Raw genomic sequence first — 12,677 nt, forward strand, 5'->3', positions numbered from 1 at the left:
GGGAGAAGGGGGTTGGACTACATGACCTCCTGAGGTCCCTTTCAACCCTTATTTTCTATGGTTCTAAGGTTGGCCAAAAAATATGTTTCTGGTGATGTGAAAGTGATTTACCAGATTAATTATTAATTAATCCTCACAAACCCATATGAGGCACTGGCATTTTAGTATCATGGGGAAAGATATGTATATATGTGTGTATGCATATGTATGTATGTATATGTATATGTGCGTGTGTATGCATATAGATGCATATGTGTATATATACACACACTGGTATATAGTGAATGTTTGTGTGTGCGTGTAAATTCTGTGGTGAGGGGAGTTGCACACATTTTTCACATAAAGAATCAGCATGGAGGCTACCCACGGTGAAAAAAAATCTAATTTAGCCATCTTTATGCCTCCCTAATCTTCATCTTCTGAAGTTTGCTGGAGGGACAGATGTATAGTCTGGGATGGTTTCCAGATTCTCTCTCTCTGTCTCTCTTTTTTTTAAGTGAAGCCCTCGGTGCTGGATTAAACAGGGTCCTTGTGTTATAACAATGCTACCAGTGGTGCTGAAGATGTGCTTCGAGTGCATGCTGCATTATGGGTTAATCAAGCTGAACTCCAGTCCCTTTGCTGCTGTTCTCTGCTGCAGCCTCTGTGCGGCAGTAAAACACAGCACACTGTGAGGTGACAACTTTCCATTGCAAAATCGGCACTTCAGTGTGCCTTGGAGTATAGAGAGGGTCAGTTAGCTGTGTCAGTATTTATGTTGTATGTTAATTATTATATCATTAAAATATATGTTAGTTGGACTATAGAGTTAGTGCAGAATTGGGAGTCAGGGCTCTGATTCCAATTCCTGACTCTGCCATTAGGTCTTTGGTGTGGCCCAGGGCAAATCGCTTACCCTCCATATTTCCCCATCTGCAAATTTATTAAATTAACTGGACTTCATCATTAACTATCACTATATCATCATCCTTCATGGTGATCAATTAATGTTCTGAATCACTCTCCGATCATCAGGTGTGCAAACTACCTGGCATCATGGAGGCCTGCGTTGTCTCAGGTACTGGGGTATAGTGATGCAGCACTCCAGATTAGCATCTGATTATTCTACACAGCAGATCTTCACCTTCTAAAATACAATCCTGCAAATGTTGCTGTGACAAGGCACAGACAGCAGAGATATTCAGCCTCCACTTCAACTACCACTGTGTCTTTTTAGATGCTTTCTTTTATAGATCCTGAACCATAACAGGACCCTAAAATAATGGCATTAGATTTTAGCTCTCTGATCTCCTCGGACCTGTTTCTCACTGACAAAAGATGCGATCAGAGGTAACTCCACTGAAATTAGTGGAGCTCCATCTGCAAAACCAGTGTCAGATCAGAATTGTGATGATTAGCTTCACTGACTGCTATTTATTTCTTTTGTGGTAAAAGCTTGACCAGGAAGCGCATATGCTAGGTGTGATATTAATACAGGAACAAAGCTGGTCCCTGACCAGAGATTTGTCCAGCTAAATAATCTCTGCTTAATTAAAGAAACTTCCTATTGTAAATAAATTGTCCAGGATGTAGCTTTTACTTACTCATGCTGAAGCATTACAGACACTGTAACCATCCCTTGAAGAGCAGAACTCCAAAATTCAGAAAGTCATATGCTGTGTTATACTGATGCTCAAGAAGGGATAGGACAGTCCCTTAAGTCAGCCATCCCCTCCTGCATTTCTGCTTCTCACTCGCATCTTATTTTCCCTATAATTTTTACATACTGTGTTTACTTTGTCTGACCACACAGCTGAAGGCCGACGAGAGGATTATCAAAACGGAACATGGCCTGCTGATCCGCAGCTTGCAGAAAAAGGATGCTGGAGCCTATTACTGCAAAGCCCAGGAGCACACATTTATCCACACCATTGTGAAGTTGAACTTGAACGTCATAGAAAACGGGCAAATGGAAAGCACGCAGAAACCGGAGGACGAGGAAGGGCGGGTGAGGGATTTACTAACCGAGTCCCGGCTGAGGTACAAGGATTACATCCAGCTTGTCAGCAGCCCCAGCTTCAGCCTGGATGAGTATTGTGAACAGATGTGGCACCGGGAGAAGCGGCGGCAGCGGAACAAAGGCGGGGCCAAATGGAAGCACGTGCAGGAGATGAAGAAAAAGCGAAATCGAAGGCACCATGAAACTGCCAGCCGACATGCAGGCCCTACAGCCACGTAATTTGGATATTCTATTTAAAGACAGAACATTTTACATGTGAAAATACTGTGTTGGGGGTGGGGGGAGGGCGCGTGCTGCATCCTTCCTTGTAATTAATATTGCTTCTCACTGAGATCATATAATGCACAGTCATTATTAATCGGTATAAGGCTGTACTCTGGAATACAATATCAAATGAGATGTTTCTGATTTGAGTACCGCATCCTAGGCAATATTTAAAAAAAAAAAAAAAGTTTTGGACTTTTAGGTGGTACTTGGAGGGTGAGAGGCCAATACGTGGGATTTCATGTGGGTGTTTCATAGTTTCACTAACATAATTTTTCCATGGGATTTAGCGTTTGTATTACTGGCTGTTATTAATTGGCTGCTACATTCCACTCCAGAAGTGGCTACATTTCAGGGGTGGGCAGATGTATTTGTAGAAGTGTTTTGGCATCTTTATAGATGAAAGGTGATATATAAATATGTGACAGATCTGCAAAACAACGCTAACTTAACCCTTGGGCTCATAACTAGGCATATGGGTGGGGGTTGCTAGCACAGAAAGGCCATGTGAAAAAAATCAATTAAGTATTGGCTTAGGAGTAACTTGTGTTTGTGCCAAGGAAAGAAAAAGAAAAGCCTGATCATAGTTTAAGAGGAGGAAATACAGAGCATTATTCATTAGGGTTTAAGTAGCCACCAGTTTGCAGTCCATCTGCTGAAATGAAATGTTGACTCAAATTGAAACTGCCAGCAAGATACTGGAGAGTAAATGTCCTAAACGGTGCGTGGGAGATGTGTGCACAAATCCGATTAACAAATAATCGGATTTCTGCCTTCACCTTTTTTTGTCTCTCTGAACATTTTACCCAGATTGTCTCTACTCACCTCTATAACTCTGACCTTTTTTCTGGCTTCTTCTCATGCTGTTAGTTCATGGAAGAAAAAATTAAGGAAGAGGACAAAAATACACTTGATAACATAAGACAATGAGGGAAACCTATTTTTTGACAGAGATAGTGCAAACATTCCTCAGATACGTGTGTATTCTTTTTTTTTTTCTGTTTTAAAGGTCTTGTGTATTTCAGAGTCAAAATGTTGCATCGTTGGAATAAATACTTTTTATTATAATTAAATAAAAAACAAAAAGTACCCATGTGTAAATACACAGAAGCACAAGTTAAAAATAAGCAGTTTTCTGTTGACAATAACTCCATTGGGAAAGTATTGCCAGATTTATGTTTTACTGTTTTATAGGTTACATCATTCTGTATAGGGAAGAGATATGTGGCCTTACTCTAAGCAGTGTGACTTCATTGAACTTACTCCTGATTTACACCAGATGAAGCGTGATCAAATTCAGGCTTTTCTATCTCTTCTCTAGTTCTGCAGCCTCCCTTCCCCCACTTTGTCAAATCTTCCCTGTTTTCCCTTTCACGCCTTTTTGAGTGTGAAATGACAAATTAGCCACTTCCTCACATGGTAGAGAGCTCTGATGGATACCAAAAAGACAGACGTTACTTGTTTCTCATGCATTCTACAAGTCTTGAGAGCGAAGTCTGTGGGAAACCCATGTGACTGGTGTGCAGTTCTTAGTGGTGGGAGGAGGGAACTGAAAACTTTAGTTCTGAATACTGGAGATTAGACCTATCCACTACCCAGTGTGTGTGCGCATTCAGTCCCTGATCAATAATTGTGTAGATACAAGTTCTGTCATTGTAGAATGATACAAAAAAAGTGATGCCTTTTTTTCACATTTCAGAAAGGAGCCTCAGCTTATTCAAGTTTTGTGTAAAAACCTAAAGCAGATTTTAAAAAATGTATTATCTAAAGCCAGGGACACCAAATGTAATTCTCTTTAGGGCTAGGGACAGACATTATACACACAAAAAAAGGTTTAAATGATCAGAAACTGGTTTAAACCTGTAACAGAACAGAAGTTTAGTGCATATAAACCAGTTTGAAAATGGCTGAAACCGGTTTGAGATCAACCTGGTTGAATGTATTATCAGACTTAACTGATTTGGGTCAAACTGGTTTATGCAATGTCTGTCCCAGACCCCTTGCTGGTTCAAGATAAACCAGACACTCCCAGCATCCTGGCATGCTCTCTGAGCCAGGCAGGCCTCTCTGCTCCACAGCAGGGCTGGCCCCTCCCCTCTGCTCCCTGGATGGAGCTCAGCAGAGACTGCAGGTATCTATCTGGCTTCCCCCTGCTCCCCACCGCACCCCATCTGCCTTACATAGATACCTCTCAGCATTAGCCAGCAGACCACGCACTGGCTATCTCTGCGTTGTGGCAGATGGGACAAAGGCAGAATCACCAGGTAGCTGGTAATGTCCCTATGTTGTTTTCTTAATGGGGTGATAAACACTGAGTTAGGGGTGATAAACAACATGTTATCAATTCCCTGCTGGACTGGTCAGAAGGGGGAGAACCACTCCCTAATCAGAGCATCCTGCCAGGACCTGGCCATTCCCCTCAGCTCAGCACTTGGAAGGGAAGGGATGGCTGCTGTAGCATCCCCTGGCTTCTAACCTTAATCACTGCAGGCATGTACCCTCATGTCTCTGATGTGTGTGCAGTTACAAACTGGTTCATCCTAGCCAGGTTAGACTAACCTGCAAAGATTGAGGCTCAGCCGCAGCCTCAGGCTTTGTGAATGTCTGTCCCTACCCTAGATGGGTTTTTTTCAGAAGGAGGACATTAGTTAATGGAAAGGTGTCTAGAAATGTGTGCCCAAAAGTTTGATAGTGTCAAGCACTAAGTGCTGAATATTATAAAAGATGGGTAGTAGGTTGCTTTGCACAGGACTTGAAACGTACTGATTCTGCTGTCATTTGCAAGTGCAGAATTTTTAAAGGTGACTAGTGATTAGGGTGCCTTTTGTAATGTGAGGGATCAAGAGACACGAACAGCCGTACTTTGGGTTGTAATCCAGCTGTCTGAACTTTTCTTACTGTCTCCCTAGTTCAGCCTTCTAGTGCTCTCTAGCAGATGTGGAGGACAAGGACTCTATGATCACTCCACACCTTAAACATTTTAAGGTCACTTGGAACTACTTATTGAGGATTTAATGAGCATTTGCCTTCTGAATATGAAGCCCCTCAAGAAGTCTTAATATGACCACTGAAAAAATTAAATACTCTAAATCTTTTTGTGACTTCTGAAAATATAGTATGGTGATTGCCTTCACCAATAGAACTCACTGATTTATTCCTTGTTGGATTTTACCATTCCCCAGAGTATCATCTCGCAGCCTTTGCCCTTGTGTGAATATGTAGCAATAAGCCAGGACTCAACTAAGATGATTGCCTCATGTGGTTCATCCTGTCTCATGATTATATATACTGACAAGGGGCTTACTCCTAATTCTCACTGAAATTGGTGGGAATAGGATTGCACTCAGTATTTTACGTACTGCTTACAGGATAAATCCTGCTTGCCACCTGCAGGGAAACAGTATTCTTTGATTTCTGTTGGCCTATTCCCCCAAGTAATATACATGGAATTTTGCCATAAATAGGTAAGAGTGTTCTTGCTGTCAGGATGGTCCAGGAAATGTTAAAAGGCAAAACTTTTTTGGGATATCTTTCATGGGACCAACTGTACATGAAACGTGTTGGAGAAGCTTTTGGGCATCAGGTGTCATTCCTCAGATGCCCAAAAGCTTATCCAGTGGTTCTCCAATTGGACCACTAAAAGACATCACAAAAAAAGTCTTGCCCACCTCCATAAATACACCAACAAAATGTTGTTCAATATTGTTTTCCACCTTAAAAGACAAATGGACTAGCTTGGGTTTAAATACTCTTGTGGTCTACAGTCCTCACACAGAACTCTCTACTGACTTCAAGAGAAGTTTTTATGCGACTAAAAGCTGGAGCCTTAGGAACCTGAGCCTTAAAGGGTTAATTTTTTTTTTTTTTAATTGAAACTTCTTTTGAAATTCTTAAATTCAGCTTCTTTTATTTTATTTCAAATCATCTTGCAGTAGGTTTCCTCTCAGAGGGATGATCTCATCACTCCTGGGTGGGGCAGCAAAGCAGAGTCCTAAGTGAGGTATGAGGCCACTTCTGTCTTGGGGAAATGCATTCAATATCCTCCAAGTCATTATGCCATATTGGAATCACCCCCTCCTCTCTCCCTAGGGAGGGGCATTTGATAATATTGTGCAGATAAAAATGTTTGGTTCAGTCAGTTTTATAAGAGTTGCCTGTTGAGCTAGCACAGTACTCCGCATTCATATAGATGATCCATGTGCAAGGATGCTGGAGACTAGTAAATGAACTGGACAGATCAGGGACCACTAAGGAAGGTAAGAAGGGGTTTTGTTAGACAGTGTTTCGCAATTCAAGGTTAGCAGCAGCTCCTTCAGTCCCAGAGGGGGGTTCAAAGGAGAACAAAATGAGCTAACTCTGGAATTGTAACATGAAAAGCGGGTCAGGAAAGGATATTTTTCCATGGGGAAAAAAAAAAAATCGAGTTCTGTATCATTTAAAAGCCCAAACCTGCAAGTGCTTAAATTTCAAAATGAGGATTTGGGGGTCAGTCGTGCTGCTGAGCTGTACAATGAGTCACAACAGGCTCGTAGTTAAAATGAAACTGAATGCAACTTCCTTAAAGAGCTCAGTAAAATAATGCTAACTGAAATTTGGGTTGAAAGGGGAAAAAGTTATACTTGCACTAATAATGAAAAGGCTTAGACAGATTTTTTAGTGGAGACTTGAAATAATATTAATAATAATAATAAACCCCAACTTAGAGCTAATCACTAATTAAATCTTTTTCCCTCCCTCCGTATTTATAAAACAACATTCAAAAAACGAAGCCACCTTTCTTGGCCTGCTGGAGTTTGGCTGAGCAGCCTGTCAGACAGATGCATACAGTGTGGTTAGTAGTGATTAGGATGCTGAAGTCCGATGCAAGCTTTAAAAGAGCCAACTGGGTCTTGAAGCTTGTAATAATTCTGAAGTCAGTTAAAAGAAAACAGGATTAGCAGAAGACACGAATAATATAGTGACACTTATTGTGATAAGACGGTTCCATTGCTGCAAAAAAGGTTTTAACCACACATGAATATGCACAAATGCTACAGACAGTCTGGGCCTGATTCTCATCCGAGTTGTAGTGATGTAACCTAATAAACCTTAATAAATTTTTAGTTTTACATTCTTGTGAGATTAGTGTTAGCTCCAGAGTCTAAACCCTTATGAAATAAGTAATATCTGTTATACCCCTAGTCCTTTATCCAATAATCAATAGGTGGCTAGTGGAAACTGATTTTCGTCTGGTCTTTCTGTAATATGCATGAATGTGTTGTAAAGACTTGCACAAAAAAGGGTATTTTTTTAAACACAAGTTTACTGCAATCAGTTAATATCATTTGAAAATATTCAAGAACCAGCTCCAACGCCAACTCATGTCAGTCGATAAATTTCGATCTAATGGAAAAAAAAAATAACAGCAAGGTCTTCCAAATCACAGCCTAAGTTGAAGACAGTTGTGCATTGATCCATTGGCTTGATACTGTTCTCATTTATGCAAATATAAATTGGGATTTAGCAACATGGAGGTCAATAGAATTACATGTGCATGAGTAGAAAATTAAGCCCGCATGTGTGTCTAATACATCGTTACATCTTACAAAAAATTATATGGTCTCTAATATTATATTTTACCATAGTGTTGCTAACATTACATTGAATTAGGCTTCTGTGGTTAGCCGAAGTGGGGAATTCTTTGAGGTTGCAATCCATATTTTAAGCTTAATAAAATGAGTTCATTTCAGACAGGAAAAGGAAGGGGAAGAAAATTAGACATGCCATGGGAAAGATTTCTGAAGCTTTGAAAAGTGACCCTGGCTTTTTACTTCCATAGCTTTGTATGATAGTGACTGCACCATTTAAAGTCATACCTATGTTTTCCCAGTGCGAAACATTTAAACAAGTGCTTGGGCAATTTATAATCCACAGGTTAGCAAACTGGCTTGATCATGCTTCTTTTGAACAGTGATAGGATATAATATAACAGTAATGGGATTGGGTCCTTATCCCTTCAGATTTGATTTTATAGGTTTCCATTTTAATCTATTTTCTCAAAGCACTATGTCTGATCCTACCTGAGTGTTCACTTGATCCTTACTCAGTCAAACACCCTCTGATAGTGAGGAAAAGGCTGTGAAAAACAAGGTGAAGATTTTATGACCTGGCCCATGGCTCAGTATATGAAACTAAATACCCTAAAACATCTCTTACCATATTCTCAGCTCAGAAAAGAGTGTTTCTTAGGCACTTACATTTACCACAAAGTTACCTACGGTTCTGACATACAACTACTTCAGGATGGATATCTGGAAAGATAAATCAGAGATCAGGAAGTGAAATTTCCATCAATAATAAGATTTTGAAACTTGTTTAAAGCTTTCTTTCCCTTCTCATTGTGTACAGATTTCCCAGTTTAAATCCAAAGTCTGCTGTGCTGTAAAACAACATAAAATGATAATCACAACAAATTCCCAAGGAAACAGAGGAACTGTTCCAGGTGAATTTTATTACTGCTGTAGCCTGCTAGTTAATAGTTTCAAACAGTTAATGCCAAGAAAATCATCTGTCCGTTCATAGACAACCATGCTAATTTTAATAGGCCTAGACACGTCTCAGTTTTGGTGGTGTTTCATATTCTGCTCCCGTGGTCTTATTATGTATAAATGCCTTTGGCTGCTTTTTGTGTTCTGTTCATTTTGTTCCTGCTATTAAATAGAAATGTCTCCGAGGCCAGCCGGTTTTTGAAATCTCACCATTGATGAATTTAGTGCATGGAAAAGAAGGGTTAGGCAGGTAATTTGACCTGGATACTTTTACATATTGTGCCTACCATAGGCAGAGTGTTATGGGTTTAATGACTTTAATGAGATTTCAGAGCCTCGTGGGACCTCAGCAGTTTTGTCTATAAGCTGAGTGTCAGGGTCCATTTACAAAACTAGTATTTACTGTACTCCAAAGCATCATCTAAAGTTGTGCAATTGGACTCCAAAGTTGTAAAATCTGATGTTTAGAGGTGGCAAAAAAAATAAAATAAATAATTTCATAAGATATTTTCCCTATTTTGTGATAAAGGTCAGAGGAAATTCTTAATGATAAAAATATGGATTTTGAAGGGCCATCAGTAAGCATATCTGAGGTGGGGTTGGGGGAGTTGTGTTAAATATATTGATAGGCCATGACAGTCAGAAGAGTTTTTTCAAAAATGTTTTTTGAGAATCAGTTAAAAAAATCCTTGTTCCCTTCCCTCCTCCCGCCACTAAGAAAATTCACATGCAGAAGGACAATGGCTCTGAAGTGAAAATTGCTCTGAATTTGTTTTCAAAATGCACATAACTTTAAAAAGGCTGAACCCGTTCCAAGGATTCTGTAAGTTCTTTTTTTAGACGTTCCATGCTTTCAAGTTTTTTGACAGTTTAAAGATAGCTTGTCAAGGTGTTAACTTTGTAATAGCCTATATTTTTGGGTAGAGTGAACAAAAGAGAGATTTGCTCCAAACTGCTCCGTAATATTTTCAGTTAGTTCTATAAAGATGATTCCTGCCCCTTCCAAGAACAGCATCAGCATCTCAGGAAATATTTTGGCTGGCAAGAAACAGCAGCTCAGAAAATCTTCACAATCTTTTAAATGGAAAATTGAAACCAAACTTACTGACCACATAATACCTTACATTCTCTTAGTAAGGTTAATGTATTCTTTGGGTGAGAAAGTACCCTCTGTTCCACATATCCAGCAGAATTCTGCATTTCTTATGTTCCTTATGTCCATCTTATAAGGTACCCATAGGACATAAGTAATTTGTAGGGCAAGCCAATTGCATGGGGATGAGTTTCACCTCTATAGGATAACTATTTATAGAATGATATGAGGAAAAACTCTGTTGGTGGGGTGGGTCTATTTGTAAATCTCCACAGTTTAATGGTGTAAACTTTGTAAATGTAAAACATGACTAAAGTGATCAATAATAAGTAGAGACCTACCAAAATTGTGACAGAAGTGTGCTGCGCAGCAGCTCCTTTAATCTTGCTCGTTTCACTGTGTGGCCCCTGCCCCTGATGGGAGGAGGCCTTGGAGGTCCCGCTGCTGATTGGCCAGGAGGCAAAAACCGTGGTTTGAAATATGGCATGGGTTTTGTCTCCCAGCTGATCAGGGACTGGCAGGGATGCTGGGGCCCTTGGCTACTCAGCAATGTCAGGCAAAAACTAGCATATTTAAAACCATACTTTTTGCCTCCTGACTGATCAGCAGCAAGCCGCAGGGCTACTGGGCCCCTCTGCCAATCTGGGGGGCGGGGAGGCACAGAAAAGTGAACAAGATTAATAGGACTGAGGTGCACCTCCACCACGCTTTTGGAAGGTCCCTACTGGTAAGCTCCGAGTTTCCCAGACCTGCTATTTTAATAGAATTTCCACTCTTGTATTCCAAAGGTAACTGAAACTGTTAAATGTATATTTTGGTTGTATTATAATAAACACATTGCTGAAAGGATGTTGACTTCTGTTTTCCTGACAAACCAGGTAATACAGTGGTGGCCTTTGGGTTGTTGGGGCCCTGAGCAAGACTGTCATTTGGGACCCCTTAGAGGCTTAATTTTGATGACCTATAAGCAAGTTGGACATTTTCAATTTCACTTCGCCTTATCCACGAAACATTCATAAGTTGAAGAAAGAACAAAGTTTTTAATAGCTTCATTCCCCCAAAAAATTACTGCAAAATTTTGGGGCCCCTAAAGTGTGGGGCCCCAGGCAGTCCCCTGGTTTGCCCTCCCCTAAGGCCACTACTGGGTAATAGTAAGTTAGTATAGACTTTCAAAGAAAAAGTATTTGGCTTGTTAAGGAAATTATAGAACGATCATTCTTTAGATCTTATTCAGCAATTTTTTTCACCAACTTCATCTGAAGTTCCTCTTGCCTAAGGACTATCCGTAAGATTTATCCACGTGCACATTTCATACAGAAGATTTACAAGCTGCTTGAAGCTCCAAACAGGGCATGAGTAGGAGACAAATAAGATAGCCCTTGCACCTGTTTCAAAAATGCATGCTGGGTAAAGCAATGAGAAGACACCATGTTGGTAACACTAAATTAGGAAAACAGCTATTCCAGAAGAGTTGTAAGTGCAAGTAGCTTTCCAGCCATTGCTCACAGCCTCCCTTTAAACTCTTCTCGTGCAATCTGTGCTCCTGTCTTTAAGTTCAGTTTGGGCACCAGCAGGTCACATCCTCTGCAGGTGGGAATTTCATGATTCTATTCAGGACATAATGTAAGCTTCAGTAGAATTTAGTCGTGTATGCAGGGGTGATGCATAGCGGGTGCACGGGGATGCATGTGCACCCCCTGAGAGTGCCAGTGCACTCCCACTCTGGCCATGCTCCATGTTTAGCCGGCAGGCAGGGGGGCAGGGGGGAGCACCAGTGCCCCTACTGTGAGCGCCAGCCGGGTAGCAGGGCCACCAGAAAAACAGGCCGCACTGCTTCAAAAGGTAGCTGTGGGAGTTCCAGAAGCAGCATGGCCACTTTTACGGTAAGTGAAACAGGCCATGTGATCAGCCACTGGAGGACCCCCTCCCCCCCCCCCAATTGCTGACTGGGGTCAGGGGGAGCACATGCCCCCCCGACTCAAGAAGCACCAGACACCCATGCTTGTATGTGCCGTATTAGATTTCACTAAGCAAAAGGTAAATTTGCACTCCAAATGACAGGGACAGAAATAGCTTGATATCTGAAACTCCACTCAGTTACACTTACTGCAACATCCCTGGAGGTCAGCACAGGAGTAGTTAAAGTACCGCACTACAGATCTGAGGGCATGGGGCATGTAGAGATCTTACCTTTAGATGGGCCTAATCATGGTTAGGCCCATCTAAATGCCCTCTCTTGCAGGCATCCAGAGAGTTTCATTTGCCTGATCTACATTAGTTCACCTCAGGAGTTGCACTTAGATCTAGAAGGGGTTAATCTGATCTAGGAAGGGCTTAAACTGGACTAGTAAATGCCTGTATGCATTCACAGTATAGCCCTCAGGCTAGGAAAACCCAGCTGCTCGTCCCAGCCCCAGGGCTCCACTATTTCTACCCAACTGACCTCAATCAGACTAGTTTTAGCCACTCCTTCCCCTCTTCCCCCCAATTCACCAACCCCCATCTCTGCAGACCCACCAACACCCCTACTAGCCTACCCAGACTTGCCTGCTCCCCAGCTTAAATAACCAGCCTAAACCTAGAAGTGGTATGGCAAACACCTATTCTCACCTATGAATTCAAGAGTCACTCCAAGACCAAGCCAAAAGCCTCCTCCAGTTGATCTAGTTAGGCTAACCTGGTGGTTTCAAAGGAGGCCAGGCCTGATGCTAACCACATAATTCACTTATGTGCCTATAGGTACCAAACCTGGTGTGGCTTAATCACATGTGCCTTAGGAGCTGGCTTGGATTAG

The 12,677-nt window shown here is 41.3% G+C and overlaps 1 protein-coding gene across 5 annotated transcripts in view; it reads left to right on the plus strand.

Annotated features, from left to right (window-relative positions):
• SEMA3D (semaphorin 3D) overlaps positions 1-10,824 on the plus strand; it is a 208,760-nt gene extending 197,936 nt beyond the window's left edge. For 3 of the 5 annotated variants that reach the window (XM_090041869.1, XM_090041868.1, XM_090041872.1), the window contains one exon: positions 1,793-10,823. In XM_090041869.1, coding sequence (XP_089897995.1) covers positions 1,793-2,218 — 426 coding nt within the window. In that variant the 3' untranslated portion in view covers positions 2,219-10,823. Of the gene's footprint in view, positions 1-1,792 lie in introns of all 5 variants that reach the window. The other 2 variants (XM_090041870.1, XM_090041871.1) reach the window with 1 other exon arrangement.
• The last annotated feature ends 1,853 nt before the right edge of the window (positions 10,825-12,677 follow it).

This window comes from Crocodylus siamensis, chromosome 4 (assembly GCF_052110815.1).
Source record: "Crocodylus siamensis isolate JL-2025a chromosome 4, ASM5211081v1, whole genome shotgun sequence".
Classification (NCBI taxonomy): Eukaryota; Metazoa; Chordata; order Crocodylia; family Crocodylidae; genus Crocodylus; species Crocodylus siamensis.